This window comes from Lepisosteus oculatus, chromosome 5 (genome assembly GCF_040954835.1).
Source record: "Lepisosteus oculatus isolate fLepOcu1 chromosome 5, fLepOcu1.hap2, whole genome shotgun sequence".
In the NCBI taxonomy this organism is placed as follows: Eukaryota; Metazoa; Chordata; class Actinopteri; order Semionotiformes; family Lepisosteidae; genus Lepisosteus; species Lepisosteus oculatus.
In genome coordinates this window covers 25,886,884-25,906,673 of record NC_090700.1, presented here as the reverse complement: position 1 = coordinate 25,906,673, position 19,790 = coordinate 25,886,884, and the positions used below count along the sequence as shown (strand labels likewise).

Below are 19,790 nucleotides of genomic sequence, written 5' to 3'. Positions count from 1 at the left end.
GGACCCCCCGGACGGCACCCTGGCAGCCTGGATTCCATCGGTTTTTTTTCTCCCCTTTTTTTTCTTAGGGCTTCGGAGCCGCCCTGAAAAGGAGGGGTGTACTGTCACGATTATAGTTCCCCCTCCTTAAGGGTGCTCCAGCCCTTTCATTTTAGACTTTATTCTATGCACCTGCTCCCTATTCCAAGCCCACCTTAAAAGCCAGGCGCTGACGCTCATCCGGGCTCTGCATCTGATTTCCATATCGTGCGAGTCCGGGACCTGGAAGCGCCTGGTCCCGTTAAGGTTTTAACCTCTGTTCTCGTTCCTGTTCCCCGTCCGCCGGTTCCGACCCGGCCTTCGTGGTTTTTAATTCTTGTTCTGATGGATCTTCTGGTTTTGGACTTACCCTTGTGTTTTGGAAATTCCCAAAGGACTACTCTCTCGGATTGTTCGCCTCGGCCACACCTCCCCCGTGCACCAGCGCACCTTGGACACGCCCCCCTGTCTTCTGCTTTTCTAATCCCTGTCCTGCTCCTCACCGCGTACCCCATGTCAATAAAAAAAAGGACCCCAGTGCTGCAAGATAGCAATGCTAACCACTTTGCCACCATTTGAAATGGATGGATATTTTAGTTATCTTTTTAGTTCACAGGTTTGCATGCATAATTTAATTTTGAAAGCTACTGAGACATCAGGTACTACTGTTGCATTTATGAAAAAGAAACAAAACAAAAAGAAATGTTAAGTTCTCTAAAGCTTTGTGATAGTTTACCCAGGCAGCAAAAGATCAGCTACACTGGGAAGAAGCGACACCGAAGATATGGTTAATAAACTTTTAAATCTGAAGGGAGATCTAAAGGGATCCCCACCCCCTTCCTTGACAGAAGAAAAGAAGGTGACTATTCATTGTTATTAAAAATGACTTAAATTCGATCATGTTGTGATATTTAGAAATATAAAAAGTCAATCAATTGTCCAGAATATTGCTATTCTATTTTTTCAAATAAATGATTGTTAAAAGAAAAGTCACGGCGCCGGCTGGATTTGAACACACAACCTGTAGACCACCAGGCTACCGGGAAGGTCACATGAGCAGAGGTGAAACAGCCCTACACATATAGAATCGACAGACATTATACAGCTTGTATTACTGTGTTGCAGTACACGAATATAATTATATCGTTATTAATTTCTTTAGATAAGCAATTCCATATTATATTAGCAGAAAAGCTTAAAACTACCACTTTTTATACACGCTATTTCACATGTTAGTTAAAGACTTCGATGCTTAAAATGTTTAGAGAGAAATGGAATATTGGTGTGTATTTTTTCTTTAAAGTACAGAGACTGTATGTTTATGTTCCAAAATTTATATCGTTTATGGCCTTCACAGGCCTTACAGTATGCTCCTATTCTTTTTATGCTCAGCTACTAAGATTTCTCTTCAGTGGTAAAATTCCGTATAAATATTCAATACTTAAACGGGCACTGTAAAGACATTAAATTTACATATACATACTGTATACAGTACAGTTTGCATACAGTAATATGTTTATGTTCCTAAATCAATATCTTTTATGGGCATGTGAAAGGCATGGTGAATCGGAGATTCTTAGAAATTACTGTACTTTGCATGATTGGAAACAAATGCGTGACTGCGAAATGATGTGGTGTTCCTTTTACAAAAACGATCAGTGAAAAAAAGAATGTGGACCAGGGCAATACTTTGAGTTTACAGCTTGTCCAAGGTCATTCATTATTAATACTATTAGTAATATATTCGGTAAAGACTTTGATGGCGACAGCTCAAACATGAGAGGTTGAGCTTTATTAGCTCCACCTGGCTGAAATTCCGGATACTATTATTTTACTTGCGGTACCACGTGGTATCATGTGGCACTATGCGAGAATTTACGGTATTAATACGGTAACTTGCGGTAAACTGCGTCAAGCGCACTGCAAAATAATGCGGTATCGCCCGCTTGTTTTGAATGGCTGCATCTGTATACGATTTTGTATATAGAGGCTTGAGGCGTCTATTTAATTGCCCCACTGAATAAAGTGTTTTGAATTAAACCGGTTGAACAGTTGACAGTATTCACATTTTTATTTCATTATTAATATAACTTAACATTAAATATGTTATACTATATATGTACAAAAAAAACAAAAACATCTTTATAGTGTACATACTTCATCATGCGTAAATTAGTCAAATAAAAATAAAACGTGTTTACAAAGAAAGTGGATTACAGTAGTACTACCAGCTATATAAATACATATATTTAGATCCTTAAATTAATATCGTTATTAATTTCTTTAGATAAGCGATTCCATATTATATTCCCTTTTTTAGCAGTTTCTAAATAGTCTGAGGATTTTTACTGTATTTTTATTGCATAACGAATGCAATAATTCATAGAAAAGGTTAATCACTTAACTCACTAAACTTTGAACGTGTTGTGATATTTAGAAATACCAACAAATTCAATGTAGTGTCTAAAATATTTACTATTTTAGTTTTTCAAAGAAATGTTTATTTTTTAAAGGAAAACTCATGGCAAGAGCTGGGTTTGAACCCCCTACCTCCAGCATGCAAGTCATATACCAAAGCCATTATACCAACACACCACTTGACAACTTAAGCTATAACTGAACAGGACAGGCAAGAAGTTTCCAGGTAGCTGCGGGTGAATGAGACAAATTGATGCAGATGTTATAAAGAAAGGGTACTACTGTGATAATTTGAGCTATATGAATATAATTATATCGTTATTAATTTCTTTAGATAAACGATTCCATATTATATTCCCTATTAATCAAATTCTTAAAAGTATGTGTTTCTTTTCCTGCAATAACGACCGCAAGTATTCATAGAAAAGGTTAAAACATTGTAGCTTTCTGAAGTATATAAGCTTAATATAGTCAGAAGGAGCACGTTAAAACTTTTCCAAAATAATCACAGTATGTAACCGAATGAAAGACTTTGATGCTTAAAATGTTAAGGAATTAAGTGTAATACTGGTGTGTATTTTTTATGTAAACTATCAATACATAATATGTTTATGTTCCTAAATTAATATCAGTTATGACCTTCAGACACCACTTATTTTTATGCTCAGCTATTAAAATTTCCCTTTAGTTGAAATATTCCATATTAATATTCATTATTAAGTGGATTTAAACATGCACAGTAAAGAGATTAAATAAAGTAATTGTTTCACTAACAACCAATGCAAAAAATGCAATTTTGCATGGTATGGAGTTGTACTGTACATTTTGAATGGCTGCATCTGTATATAAATAACAATTCTCTGAATGTAATTGAATTGAGCTCTGTGTATTTTTGAAGATGAAAGTATCACTAGGTCGCTTGGAAACCTTCCTCAACAGTGAAGAGTTGAATCCTGGAAATGTTCAGACATCTGAATCTGGTGGTATGTAGGAAATTTTAATAAAATAATATTTTTGCACAACCCTCTAATAGTTTTTACATGTAACCATTGTAAGAAATCACTACTTTGCTTTTGTAAGTATGTTTTAGTAAGTATGTAAATACGCCATGATCAGAGCCCTTGGCCTGAAAGCCTTAGTAACATAACTAACTATACATGGAAATGTATTGCACATGCTCTTGTCCTGATCATGCCTGTGTGTGTCTAGATGACTATGAACAGAATAACTTCAGATTATGCAGTGAAGCAGGGACACACTTATTCACACGATGTCACCATGGGCAGTTTTAATTTAATTAATTCTCTTGTGAAGTATTTATTCTCTCAAACATTTTAAACACTTCTCTTTGTCACAGACCTTGCTGTAGGATTTACCAATGCTTCCTTCCGTTGGGATAAGACTGAACCTGTAGTGTTGAAAGAGTGAGTTGGAACCTTTATTTCACTTAAATGCACAGTGGAATTTAAGTGTTGCTCTTAATCATTTTTTCATTAACATTTTCACTAAATAGAAAGTTTTTTACTCAAACCCAAATTAATTAACAGTGTTGGATATTTTATTGAGACAGAATTGATTTATTAATATTCATTATGTGAGAGTTTCTTTTGATTTTTACAATAACTGTAAAAAATTCAGTGTCAGGTCTGCTGTGTCTTTTTTTAAAAAGCATCCTCAGGTTCTTACTAATTCTGGAAAAGTTTTGAGGCCAGGAATGTTAATTTGTTATTTACATTCAAAGCTACCAGCATGCATAATGCTAATTGTTGCAAAGCTCTTGAAATGTGAACAAGTGTGTATGTGGTTGCTGAGCCCAGGGGAGTTTTATTTGTTTTCTGTGTTGCCAGTCTGAACATGAGAATTGTAGATGGATCTCTCGTTGCTGTGGTGGGGCAAGTGGGTGCTGGAAAGTCCTCTTTCCTGTCATCCATCCTTGGAGAGCTAGAGAAGGTGGATGGTGTCGTCCAGAGGAAGGTGGGGTTGCTTTACACTGGAACTCTTAAATCTTAAGCTATTCATCTCTTATATCAGGCACTGTACTGCATGTGCCTAAACACTGACTTCTGCCTGTCTGTGACAGATGCCATCTTCATAAGCTCCATAAGCAAAACACATGAATAGGTACCAGGTGTTATTTTGATGAACTGATAGAATGTACCAGAATTAAAAGAATAAATTTGGTGAATAATGGGAATATATTGAACAGAATTACTAATGTTGAAATCGATGCAATAATATTGTTCTCCCAACAATAAAATTGATCTATCTGGCAGCTTTTTTCTGTTTCACCTATATCTCGGTAAATTAAAATTAACTCCCCAGTGAAATAACAGTATTTCCTCTGCCTAAAGCTGGTCCTTTAGACTGGCCAGCTCACTTCTTCCTAAATGATACATGTGACTCACCACAGAGTTCTAGTTCCAGGTAATGTATCTACCAAATATCTCCTGGTATTTAAGACAAGAAAGATTTATTATCCCCTGAGGGAACCTTTTTGTGGACACACAGCATATCACTCTATTGCACATATATGACACATAACATATAACATTTATAACACATTACAAAACATATTGCACACAAGTGGATTGTAAAGGTAAAAAATGGTGTTTATCCTTGCCATTTGGATTGACGGCTTTAACGGATACTGGAACAAAAGAATGTTTGTATTTGTTTGACCTACAGTGCACTGGGGAATCCTGAAACATTTGCCAGAAGGAAGAAATTGGTATTCAGAATTGGGGATGTGAGAAAGATCTGATATATTTTTTTCTGCCTGTTTAATTATGGCTTTTTCAAAGATTGTCTGCTGAGAGGAGTGCTGTTTCACTCCCATGACTTTCAAAACTGTTTGGATGAGACGGGTAATTTGCGATCTCAATTGAACTGATAAATTACCAAACCACACTGGTATACCATATCTGATAATCCTCTCGATTACAGTATGGTAAAAGAGTAGCATTATTTCCTGTCAAATCCCAAAATACTCTTAGTCTTCGTAAGAAATATAAGCACTGTAACACACAAGTTACTGTCTATGTGTACTCCTAAGTACTTATATGAATCAACATGAGCGATAGGTTTGTTGTGGATTACTACCTGTGAGTGATCAAAAATGCTCTGGGATCAAAAACTATTTCTTTTGTTTTATTAACATTCGAACTTAGGCTATTGTTGTCGCACCATTGCACAGACCTTTGGATTTCTGGTAGATGAACTGCTTCCTCTTTGCATTAAGCCATCCACAGCTGTATCATCTGAGAATTTGAAAATGAAGTTGCTTTGACTACTGCTCATACAATCATTTGTATAAAGTGTGAATAGAACTGGTGAGGTCACATAGTCCTGAGGTGCACCTGTGCTAATGGATCGTGACTTCGAAAGAGTTTTATTGACCCTGATATACTATGTACAGATGCAGCCATTCAAAATGCGCGGGCGATACCGCATTATTTTGCGGTGCGCTTTACGCGGTCTACCGCGAGTTACCGGTAAATACCGCTAGTTACCGTAAATTCTCCTATAATACCGCAAGCAAAATAATAGTATCCGGAATTTCCGCAAGGTGGAGCTAATAAAGCTCAACCTCTCATGTTTGAGCTGTCGCCATCAAAGTCTTTAACGAAGATATTACTAATAGTATTAATAATGAATGACCTTGGACAAGCTGTAAACTCAAAGTATTTCCCTGGTCCACATTATTTTTTTCATTGACCGTCTTTGTAAAAGTAACACCACAGCATTTCGCAATCACGCATTTGTTTCCAATCATGCAAAGTACAGTAATTTTTGAGAATCTCCGATTCACCATGCCTTTCACATGCTCATAAAAGATATTGATTTAGGAACATAAACATAATTACTGTCTGCAAACTGTACTGTATACATATGTATATGTATATACGTATGTATATATATTTATACATTATATTTAATTTATTAACTGTGCCCATTTAAGTATTGAATATTTATATGAGATTTTACCAATGAAGGGAAATCTTAGTACCTGAGCATAAAAAGAATAGGAGCATACTGTAACGCGTGTGAAGGCCATAAACGATATTAATTTTGGAACTTAAACATACAGTATATGGCTGGTCTCGGTACTTTAAAGAAAACATACACACCAGTATTCCATTTCTCCCTAAACATTTTAAGCATCGAAGTCTTTAACTAATGTGATACCGGAGTCATCAAGCATACTTTTAGAATTTGATTAAAAGGGAATATGATATGGAATCGCGTATCTAAAGAAATTAATAACGATATAATTATATTCATGTTGCAAAAAAACTGCAACAGACATAAAAACTCCCTTGCTTTTAACAGAGCGTTCCATCATTTCTAACTACGAAAATTATTTAAACTGCAACACTTATCATTCAACCAGAGCTCGAAATATCACAAGGATCAACAAGAGCACAGCAAAGACTGTGTTAAAAGAATCGTGTATCTAAAGAAATAAATAAGATATAATTATATTTGTGTACTGCGACAGGGCTGTGTAGGGCTGTTTCACCTCTCTCTTCATGTGACTTCCCTTGTAGCCCACTGGTCTACGTGCCTGATTACCAACTCACGGGTTGTGTGTTCAAATCTAGCTGGCACTGTGACTTTTCTTTTAACAAACATTTCTTCAAAAAAATAGAATAGCAATATTATGGACAATCAATTGACTTTTATATTTCAAAATATCACAACATGATATTATATCACATGCATGCTTCTGCTTCCTGCTTCTATTGTGTGTGTGTGTTGGGGGGAGATCCTTTCAGATTTAAAAGATTTAAAAGGTTATTAATCATATTATCGGTGTCGCATCTTACCAGTGCAGCTGTTCTTTTGCTGCCTGGGTGGGTCAACTATCACAAAGCTTTAGAGAACCTAACATTTCTATTATCAACAAATTGTTAATTTGTAATAGAGTAAATTTTTATAGAGAAATGGAGGCTGGAAAGTATGCGTTACAATATAAACATTTATATTGATTTAAATCGTGTTTTGATTTAAATCGCAAATGCGTGTTTAATTATATGTGTTTTTTTTAATCATAATCAGACAAATGCAACATAAATTGATACAGTATCTTTGTCTTCTAAGTATCTTAATAAACTTTCAGCTTAGCTTTCTCCCCGTTTAGATTTATTTTTCTTGGGATTTTGGGATCAAAAGTGGAAGGATTAGATTGTAAGTTTTTATTTTTCAAATACGTTTTAGAAAAGTGTAATCTATACCTGCCCAGACTGTACGCCGGCTTCACTGTGGGACAGCCGCACTGGTCGGCGGCCTTCCTAACCACTAACCTGACCACTTTCACTCCTGTCCTGCTCTTCCCCGCGCACCCCAGCCGGGCGCTCTTCGGCCTCTGCCCGGTACGAATTTATATTTAGATATTTATACCCGGCGCGGCACCGAGGGAGCGTCTGCATTTATAACTTTATAGCAATATGAAGCATCTCCTTTTTTACGTCCCTTAAATACATTGAGCACAGCTTTCTCACCACTTTGATTACTTTTTGATACCATCCTTACACAAAGCAGAAAGTTCTTGTATTTTCCGATGACATACAATACAAGTGGAAAGATTACAGATTTTAATCATCTTTAATTTTGTTACGTTATACGTTTCAGAAACGTTTCATCTATACAAACACCACAAAACTATTCTCGATTGTATTTCTGAATGTTATGTTACACCTACAGTAGTTCACTGCTTTAAATCGAATTAAGAAAGTTAGGTGTAGCACTTTAGATCTTTTTTTCTGAACCAGGAAAAATCTGATCATGTTTCTCTATAACAATAATAAAAAACTATATTTTACATATCACCTTTAAAAGTGGTATCTTAAAGCAATGCAGTAGATGTAAACCACAGATTACAAAGTAAATACCCAGAGAAACACAAACACATTTTTAATAAAATGCTTTTATTCATTCAGCAGAGAGACAGAGAGACATCCAGCAGAGAGAGACACACACACACAGGTTTTCACTGACAAAAAGTAATTGTTTTTTTTACATTCCTCTTGTCTAACAGGAATGTTTTGTTTGTGGACAGACTGTCCACAAACGTGAGACTGTGTTTCTCAGACTCACAGTCCCGAATGTCCCCTGCCCCGGTCAACAATCCTAGGAAGAACATGAAACAGCCTGTTAATAAAATTGTTACAATTTTGTTCGGTCAGTTCTTCCTCCCAGAATTTATAGATTGCATCGATCAGTTCCTGCTTTGTGACGGGCTTAGCAGTTTTCCGAACGTAGTCTTTCAGCGAAAGCCAAACCATCTCTATCGGATTTAGATCTGGGGATTCGGCTGGAGTTTTCACCCAGTTCACTCCTTCAGCTACAAGCCTCGCCCTTGCTGCTGTGTGTTTCGGATCGTTGTCTTGAAAGAGACGGTGCCTTGATCCAAAGTGCTCCCTGATATATGGGGCGGCATGCTTTGTGACCATGACTTCCTCGAAGAATTCACGGTCCATAATTCCTTCGAAAATAAGAAGTGGTCCCGGGCCTCTTCTAGATATACCCCCCCAGACGTGAACCTTCAGTGGATGTTTGGGCTTTGGCTTGTCCACATATCTCCCCTTTTTGCAAAATGACATTGTTGAAAACTGTTCCAGAGCCACTGTTGTTTCGTCGGTGAAAAGTACATCCTGAAATGCCTCCCCCTGTTCAATCCATTGGAGCACTTGTTTGAGTCTTTCCTCTTTGTTTTTTAGCCTTATCATGGGGCATGTGTTGGTTTTTCTGTATCTCCATCCAAGCCTCCTGCGCACTCTTCTTATCGGTGTCAGACTAACGGTTGCACTGAGGTCAGCCCATAGCCGTCTTTGGACTTGCATCGCGGGTAGCTCATCATTTTCATCAGTCGGATTGTCGATAGCTCGCATAATAGGACTTGAAAAAAAAGAGAACAACAGTTAGTTTTAAAAATAATGTGCGTAGTTGTATTTACATGCAAGAAAAGTATTTTTAGAAAGTTATTTACCTTTGAATCGTCCTCAGTTTAGATTCTCTTTGCCTCCTCTCCCCTTTATAATGTCGTCTCACTGTGCTTTCGGAAACGAAGATGTCCATCGAAGCCAAATGCTGTACAATGTCCCGTGTTGACCTGTTTCTTTTCATCTTCATTATTTGGTGTGAGAGAGTCTTTGTGATTTTGGCCATTGTCTGTCTCCTTACCAAAGCTACAGTGGTGCAGCTTGAATTCTGTACCTATATACTGTATGGTATGGTAAAGATAAAACTTACACCATACTAATGAGCTAATACAAGGACACCAGGAAATGTGTCTGATGCATTAGCAAGTTAAAACAATTGCGTCGAAAACCTGGGAGTAACAGCTGTCCCTTTTTCTGATCACTTGCTCTCTGGATACACGTCTCACCTGTCCTGTTCTTTGTTTTCCTAATTTGCTGATTATGCCTGCTGCGATCCACTCCTACCCTCACACCTAAAGAAGACTATTTTAAATTTCTTGGCGCGGTTCATTCTGCAATTAACCCTTGTATGTGCTGTCCTTAAGGTGATATCACATAAAGGTTATACTGCTATTTAATTGGATACGCGATCTAAAAAAATAAATAAAATTTTTAATCCCCGGCGGAACACGATTTACAGGATAAAAACAACAATAACAGCAACAACAACAATATTGTATTTCATTGCACTTTGACAGAGCGTCCTTAAATCAACTGTTGACTCTTTACTACTTGTTTGGAGTGACTGAGCTCCACTCTGTACCACACAATGATCACCCCAGAGTCTGTGCCCTGGGTGATTTGGGTTTTTTTGACAGATGGCAAAAAACTCTCTCTCGCTTGCCCTCCCTCCCCCTGCGTATTGTCTGTTTTTTTGTGCTGTCCTTTGACAAAACAATGCTCGCCAGATAATGTGAATCGAAACCTGTTTTTCTAGCTTTTAAAGTCGTGCGATGTGTAAGCGGGAACACATCATTATATCTTACATATGAAAATACATAATATAGCTCCCAAACAAATGCAAACGTGTTTTTAATAAAATGCTTTTATTCACTCATAATCCGATAAATTTCAGAAAGACTAAGGAAGGACTGAGGGAATTGTCATCTGTTGTTGAAGCTCTGTGAGCTCGGTGACTTTGAGACCACTTGTTATCCCAGGTTGTCTGAATCGCCACAATTCAAATAGAGAAAAAAGAGCTGACTGACAAGATTTAAGATGTAGCTGTCAATGTTGGATTTAAAAAAAACACATTGCCCAACGTTTGTTGCATTGCTTGAAAAATAACTTTATTTCGAGAGACTGGATAAGTAATTCAAGTGTTTTTTTTAACTTCCTGAAAAACAACTAATAATTTAACTATATGTGCAAACGTTTTATGATATGTCACTGTTGTGAATGTCTCTGGACATGTGCTGGCTGGACAGGCGGCTCTACTGAACTGTACACAGAGAGGGGCGGGAGAGGGGGACAAGCCGATACATACTCTTAGAGTTTGATTAATAGGGTATATAATATAAAAATATAGTACTAAAAATAAGATACACTCTACAGACATTCACAACAGCGACTGTCAGAAGATAGGACACAGTGGCTCAGATACCCGCTGAATGGAAAGGGGCACTTTAATGTTCTGTATGGCTAATACTAAAGCCAATACTTTAATATTCTTTTCTGTATGTTTAACAATAGTGGGTACTGGCCTAATTCGGCCCTGCTCCCGTTGTTAGGTGTTAATGTAATGTTGTTAAGTGTGAATTTGTACCTGTTTCTCTGAGGTCTGGCTTTTTTTCTGGAAAACCCTAACTCTGGTCTTGTCCAGATTGACTGTTAGTGCCCAGGTCTGACAGTGCTGCTCCAGCAGTGACAGGTTCTGCCGCAGCCTCTGTTCTGTGGGCGACAGCAGGACCAGGTCGTCTGCATAGAGCAGGAACTCGATTTCTGTAATTAATGCAGATCAGTAAATCAAGGGACAAAACAATTGTTGCGCCCGGCTCCTCAATGGGCTTTGACGTGCTAATGCGTTGGTTTAACAGTCCGGGTGTGGCGACCCTCTAATGTCTCCTGACTTCGGTAAAAGGAACCTGCCTTTCATTGGACAGGAAAGCAAGAACCGACCACTACACCGCCCTCGTGTTTCGAAATCTTGTGACTTTTGAAATGTACTGGGGGTGGACCACGTCTGTAAATTTCGATGGGTCCAGAGGCAAAAGTACTTGCCTTTCAATCACCGGAAACCATTAGTAGCACGGTGAATCAGAGATTCTCAACCCTTACTTCATGTGACTGGAAAAGAATTTGTGATCGGATCAACGGAATGCTCCATAGAAGGAGGCGTTCTTTTCATTTAGTCTAAAAGTCTATCCACAAACAAAACATTCCTGTTAGACAAGAGGAACGTAAAAAACAATTACTTTTTGTCAATGAAAACCGGTGTGTGTGTCTCTCTCTGCTGGATGTTCCTCTCACTCTCTGCTGAATGAACAAAAGCATTTTATTAAAAACGCGTTTGTGTTTGTCTGGTATTTACTTTGGTCCTTTTAACTGTTTTTCCATCTACTGTATTGCTTTGAGATGCCACTTTTAAAGGTGATATGTAAAATAATGTTTTTTATTATTGTTATAGAGAAACATGATCAGATTTTCCACGGTTCAGAAAAAAACATCTAAAGTATACTAGTTTGTCACTCTTCTCATCCCCTCTCTGCTAAATGGCTTTTTAATAAAGTCACATGAAGAGAGAGGTGAAACAGCCCTACACAGCCCTGTCGCAGTACACGAATATAATTATATCTTATTAATTTCTTTAGATACACGATTCTTTTAATACAGTCTTTGCTGTGCTCTTGAGGGTCCTTGTGACATTTCGAGCTCTGGTTGAATGATAAGTGTCGCAGTTTAAATAATTTTCGTAGTTAGAAATTATGAAACGCTCTGTTAAAAGCAAGGGAGTTTTTATGTCCGTTGCAGTAAAAGAAAATGCCTGACAAAGTAGGGCTTGGACAGATTCCAAGTGCATTTTTGCAATTTACGTTGCAACAGACAATGTACAGCGTGTTACGGTACATTAATATAATTATATCGTTATTAATTTCTTTAGATACGCGATTCCATATTATATTCCCTTTTAATCAAAGTCTAAAAAGTATGCTTGTTGACTCCGGTATCACGTTAGTTAAAGACTTCGATGCTTAAAATGTTTAGGTAGAAATGGAATACTGGTGTGTATGTTTTCTTTAAAGTACAGAGACCAGCCATATACTGTATGTTTAAGTTCCAAAATGTATATCGTTTATGGCCTTCACGCGCGTTATAGTATCCTCCTATTCTTTTTATGCTCAGGTACTAAGATTTCCCTTCATTGGTAAAATCTCATATAAATATTCAGTACTTAAACGGGCACATTTAAGACATTAAATATACATATACATACTTTATACAGTACAGTTTGCATACGGTAATATGTTTATGTTCCTAAATCAATCTCCTTTATGAGCATGTGAAAGGCATGGTGAATTGATTCTCAAAAATGACTGTACTTGATTGGAAACAAATGCGTGATTGCAAAATGCTGTGGTGTTACTTTTACAAAGACGGTCAATGAAAAAAATAATGTGGACCAGGGCAATACTTTGAGTTTACAGCTTGTCCAAGGTCATTCATTATTAATACTATTAGTAATATCTTCGTTAAAGACTTTAATGGCGACAGCTCAATCATGAGAGGTTGAGCTTTATTAGCTCCACCTTGCAGAAATTCCGGATACTATTATTTTGCTTGCGGTATTTTTGGAGAATTTACGGTAAGTAGCGGTATTTACCGGTAACTCACGGTAGACTGCGTAAAGCGCACCGCAAAATAGTGTGGTATCGCCCGCGCATTTTGAATGGCTGCATCTGTATGTGCTTGAAAGATTGTATGATCATCTGCAGACTTACTGCAAGCCTACCAGTACTACTGTCAGCTGTGATAGTATCTAATATACTATCGCATGCACCAGAGAACTCCTGTGTCTCAAACCTCAGATAAAAGGCATTCATCTCATTTACTTTAGCTAGCTCGTCCATTGTATGGAAGCTCTTCTTTGAAGAATTAATGTTTGTGACTGTTTTCATGAGGTTGCCACAACCTCCTAGAGTTCATTGTTTCAAAGTCCCTCTCCATTGTCTCCTTGTGTTGATTCCTTGCATTCCTCAATTTTAGTTAAAGCTCTTTTTGCAGTAATTTGCAGTTGGACTTAATCCTGGTTTTTAAAAGTTAGTTTTTTTTGCGGTTGATGCAGTCTATCACATCCTTAGTTATATATGGTTTATTATTTGGGTACACTATTATGCTTTTCTTCAGTATGACACTCCCCACACAAAAATAATGTAGCCTGTAACAGTCTCTTATGCCTCATTAACCTCCAGATTATGAAATATCTCCCAGTCTGTGCAAAGAAGACACCCTTTCAGCATCTCAATACTATCAACAGTCCATACATTTACATTCTTAGTGAAAGGTTTGCTGCTCTTGAGAGCTGTCCGGTAAGTGGGGATGAGGTAAACAGTACTGTGATCAGAGTTAGACAGAGGTCGTTTGACTTTGGCGGTATAGGCTTGTTTTATATTACCATAGCATTTGTCTAGATCTCTCTTCCCTCTTGTACCACATTTGATATACTGTTCAAACCCACACAATGCCATCTCCAGTTTACAGTGATTGAAATCACCCAAAATAAACACGGGAGCTTCTAAAGTCTGCCGGAGTTACACATGTATGTAATTGGCTATCTGAGAAGCGGCAGCCACTGCATTTCCACTGGGAAGAATGTAAACGGCACATATAATATAGTTACTGAATTATCTCAAAATGTGAAAAGGCCTGAGACTCAGGCACAAAACTCAACGTTTTTATTGCAGATAATCTTCCTCACCAAGTATTATCTGCACCACTTATCGTTCACAAAGACACAAGTGAACTCCTAGGATCTTGAACAAAGCACTATGGGATTTGATGGTGAAATATTAACATTGGAGCACAGGACAATACTTTGTAATTAAAGTATTAAATTAATTATTTTACTTTAATGCAAGACTTAATTATTTCAATCATGATTTCATGAAATACATTCCCCTCTGTTATTTTCTTAATATGGTCATCTCCTGAGATGGCCTTCACAAAGAAAAGAGTTTGTTTCCCAGATAGGAAGGATACGCTTACCACTTAAAGAGGTTTCATTCAAATCAGTAAATCCAATGTGGTGAGATAAGGGGGACATACAGATCCAGCCATTCAAAATGTGCGAAGTACACTGCGTCACAACGTGGTAGGCATGCTGCATCTCAATGCATCACAACGCATCATACCGCATGTTATGATAATAGTTTCCAGAATCACCTTGTAAAACCGCCAAGTGGAGCTAATAAAGCTTAATGCCTCATGTACAGCATTTAAGCTGTCACCGGAAATCACCCAGTTTTGAATCCCAGTCACTGCTGACTGAAAATCTTTTTCCAAGTAAGAATTTAAGTTGTATACTCTTTAGACTTTTAATAACTTTAAACTGTGTATTACAGCATGTTAATCATTAAACATTAAAAAGTCAGTTTATTTTATAAAAGCAAGATTGCTCAGTTGCACAAAAGTACACAACCTTTCACCTTCTTCATAATTAATTTAATTATGCATAAATATTTTATGCATCAAAGTCCTTACGGAATATATTACTAATAGTATTAATAGTGAATGACCTTGGACAGGCTGTAAGCTCAAATATGACCATGGTCTACTTTCTTTGTAACCGTCTGCATCAGGTTAACTGTTGCGACACGAAAATACTTTATTTATTCATTTGACAAAAAGTAACACCACACTCTCTTGTATAAATGGATTGTTTTTTTTTGCTGCACAGACTGTTAGACCAGTATTTTTTTCCAGGTGGCACTGCCCTGCTGCGACACAGACACCTGCGCTCCTGTACTTTCTGTTGTTTCTTTTATTTTGTTTTATTCCTTATTAGTTGGTTATTTTCATTATTGTTGTTTTGCTATTTTTCTTGTTACTTTTGGTTCTTGTTTACGTTTGCCTTTTTTAAAGTGTTGTAACATGTCTATTTTAGTAAACTAAACAATACTATTTGCGAAACTGATCCTGTCCGACTGTGAGTCTTCACAGTACTTGAAATCACGTGGAAATAATGTGGAAATGAGTTAAACTGATGCAGAAATTTACAAAGAAAGTGTACTACTGTGATAATTTGAGCTATATGAATAGAATTATACCATTATTAATTTCCTTAGATACGCTATTTCATATTATATTCCCTATTAATCAAATTCTAAAAAGTATTATAACTATAAATTCTATAAAACATTATGACTTTTAATGAGGTATATAAACTTAATATAGTCAGAAGGAGCATGCAAAAACTATTCCAAAATAACCACAGTATGTAACCAAATGAAAGACTTTGATGCTTACAAATGTTTAGGAAGAAAGTGGAATACTTGGTGTGTATTTTTTATTTAAACTACCAATACCAGCCATATACAGTTTACATAATATGTTTATGCTTGTGACAGAGTGCTTGTTATTTTTCTTTCTTTTACTGAATATGAAATACTCCAATATTTCCTTCACCCATCTGGTATGTTTGAGAGTGTGTATGTGATACAAATGAAGTGTGAATGATATTACCTTTTTGTTGTTTCCCTAAAATCACTGCAGTGTTTTTCCCCAGTGGAGTATTATATTGTGTTGATCAAGATGGCCACCACTCACCTTTCCTGTTTGTAGTATCCCACAAATGGGTTTTTTATATCCCTATTTTGATGAAAATAAATCCAGTTTTGTTTGCATTTGAAGACTGCTGTTTGGGAGCTTCTTTTCTTGTGAGCGAAACCTGGTCACTTGGCAGGTGACAATGTTCCTAAATTAAAATCGTTTATGACCATCAAACGGGTTATGTTCCTCTTCTTTTTATGCTCAGCTACTAAAATTTGCTTTAGTTGTAAAATTCGATATAAATATTCAATACTAAGCGGATCGGATTAAAACATATACAGTAAAGAGATTAAATGATTAAATCTTTTCACTAATGATCAATGCACCATGAGTGCCCCTGTTGGTCATCACATACCGGGGCACAATGCAGTGACCTGTGGGTAATTGCAGGTGGTACGGGTTTGTACCATGCATTTTGAATGGCTGCATCTGTACATGTAAGACCTGTTCCAGTGAGTTTAAGATAATGACACATTTCAGGTCCCAAGGAGGCGTTGTTATTGAGAGAACAGTACAGATGCAGCCATTCAAAATGCGCTGTAAAAACCCGCGGTACAGTAAGCTACCCACAAGCCACCGCAGGGCACCGCGGTAAGTGATTGGCTGGCCAAAATGACCGACAGGGGCACTCGTGGTGCATTGGTTGGTAGTGAAAAGATTTAATCATTTAATGTCTTTACTGTGCACATTTTAATCCGCTTAGTTTTGAATATTTATATGGAAGTTTACCACTAAAGGGAAATTTTAATAGCTGAGCATAAAAAGAAGAGGAGCATAACGCATCTGAAGGTCATAAACGATATTAATTTAGGAACATAAACATTACTGTATGTACATAAACTGTACTGTGTATGGCTGGTCTTGATAGTTTAAAGAAAAAATACACACCAGTCTTCCATTTCTCCCTAAACATTTTAAGCATGAAAGTTTTATGAAACGGTACCCAAATATGCGATTGCTGTATAGAATGAATTTTAATTTTTTTAAATTATTTAACACGAACATTAAGCTGTTTACATCTTCCGCCTGAGAACAGTCACCCGTTGCTACCCAACGCAGAAAGCCACTAACTAGCAAAGAGAGGACATTAGCTAGCCAATATGATAAAGAAATAAATGATTATGTTGTTTATTTCTTTTGCATATATATTTGAACATTTCCATCGATTGTACAAGCACTTGGAAACTGTCCAATCCCTAGTTCATCAGGCATTTTACCGGTCTGGCGCCGGTCTGTGTCTTCTAGGATATAATGCCAGCGAACTCTTGTTTTTATGTCCACTATAACAGACAATCTCTTTTGCTTTTAACCGAGCGTTTAATAATTTCCTAAAATGCAAATGATTTACTTTATTTCCCTCACGGGATCAATAAAGGTATCTATCATCTGTCTAAATTATGGGACAGAATTCTGGGGTCTCCCCATACCAGAGATTATGGTAGGGCTTCAGAATGGTGATTGGCTGACACCATCTGACACCCCTCTGATTGGAGAAAAAAGACGTGCTGGTTTGCTATACATACAGTACTGTACCAGGAAGAGGATTTCTTTCTATTCAAAACGTGTATTTTAAGTTTAAGAAGTAAAAACCTTACAGCGTACACAGATTTCTAAACTGATCAGGATCGTTATCTTTGTCTCATGCATAATAATGTTCACCGCTCTGTCCAGCAAATTAATAATAAACTTTATTTTATATAGCGTTTCAAACGAATAAGTAATTAGATTGCTCATAAACCTAATCACTTGCTTTTTCTTTTTATTTAGGCTCAGATTTCAACTATAGATCGTATTATTAATAACCATAATAACAACCAACCAACAAAAACAACCATATAAACATAATACCAACCAAAAACGTAGATAACGACCACAATACAAAATCAAATATACCAAACCATTATACTCTCGTAAATTCATCCAATTATCATAATCCCGCCCCTTATGCAAAACCAAACTCTCCTCCCATCCCATTTATCCTCTTTATCATAAACAAAATCCACCTCAATTTTCAACATAAAGCATTATTGCTTACTGGGTTTTTGAGGGGGGCGGGGGGGGGGTGTCTTTTGCTGGAAATCTCGTCTGCTTCTACTTTACGAGTACAATCCCCTCTCTGCCGGAGTGCTGGCTGTGACGAATTAAACCGGTTTCACAGGTATTTTCAAAGTAGGAAGTAAAGTGTTAACTGGTGGCTGGGCTCCTCAATGGAATCGCTTTAACATGCTAATGCGTTGGTTTAACAGTCTGGGAGTGGCAAGCTTCCAATGTCAACTCGACTCGATTGGAAGACAATGAACGTATTTTAGCCCTAAATGAATTAATAGAAAACATGGTTTGCATAAAATACATTTTTCCAAGAAAGTTTATAATAATACGATCTCTAGTTGAAATCTGAGCCTAAATATAAAGGAAAAACATTTTCAGAGAGCAATCACGCTGTGTTTATGTAGAAAAAGCGATTAGGTTTATGAGCAATCTAATTACCTATTTGCTTAAAACGCTATATAAAATAAAGTTTATTTAGAGATAAATGATCAGTGTCGCAGTTTAAATAATTTTCGAAGGAGGGCTTGGACAGATTCCAGGTGCATTTTTGCAATTTACGTTGCATTGTCCAATGTGCTGTTGTAATACAGTTTAGAATACAGTTAGTCTAAGCTTTATCAGCTTTATTTATGGGTTGCAATTTAGAAAAAGTCAAAAACCGCACTCAAAATGCAATTTAGAGCTTTCTGGCAAGAGGAGACGCCCAAATTATAATGTAACATGCCACTGTTTGTGCATGAACAAAGTTATACTGCAATTTTCCTTAGATACGCGATTAAAAAAAATAAATTTTTTGAATCCCCGGCGGAACACACTCCATAAGAATCAGCGCTTTTATACAGTATATCGCCTTTAAACACATATATTTAAACACGCGTTTACGATTTAAATCAAAACACGATTCAAATCAATTTAAATGTTTATTTTGTAACGCATAAGTGACTATTCATTGTTATTAAAAAGACTTAAATTCGATAATGTTGTGAAATTTAGAAATATAAATTTGTTTGGTGCGAGTGAGGTTTTATTTAATCTCTGACCAAGGGAAACGTTTCATTTTTTCAAAGAAATGTTTGTTAAAAAATAAAGTCATAGTTCCATGGGATTCAATCACAGACCATGTGACATGGGAGTCAGGAAACTAACACGCAGCGCCACCAGATTTGATAACGCTATAAAAACGCTATAAAATAATGTGACTAGGCACAGAACAAGTTTACAGCACAGTACAATAATAAATGCTGACCATGAGTTTAGAAGCATAAATTACCTTACACTCAATTTAAACACAAACTGTCTTTAGCCCTCTAAGCTGGTTCATACAGAAATGTAGAGATCCAGGCTCAGAACACACAGCTTCATTAGCTAATACATATGCAGGACAACTAGAGAAGACGTTTTACAGAGGATGGATTTTTAGAAACATCCCATCAGTGACATCACTGAAGTCAACTCCTAGGTACTGTAACTGTCATGTGGATAGTTTCACAAGAATCAGACAAAGGTTTAAGCATCGCTTAATCTAGATAAAACTGCCAAAAAAAACCAACAACCCATAAT

The 19,790-nt window shown here is 36.8% G+C and overlaps 1 protein-coding gene across 4 annotated transcripts in view; it reads left to right on the top strand.

The window, feature by feature from the left end:
• The window catches only part of LOC102693938 (multidrug resistance-associated protein 1-like), a 187,280-nt gene that overhangs the window by 76,359 nt on the left and 91,131 nt on the right, over positions 1–19,790 (top strand). For all 4 annotated transcript variants that reach the window (XM_069190221.1, XM_069190220.1, XM_069190223.1 and 1 more), the window contains 3 exons: positions 3,335–3,419; positions 3,794–3,860; positions 4,284–4,410. In XM_069190221.1, coding sequence (XP_069046322.1) covers positions 3,335–3,419; positions 3,794–3,860; positions 4,284–4,410 — 279 coding nt within the window. The remainder of the gene's footprint in view (positions 1–3,334; positions 3,420–3,793; positions 3,861–4,283; positions 4,411–19,790) is intronic.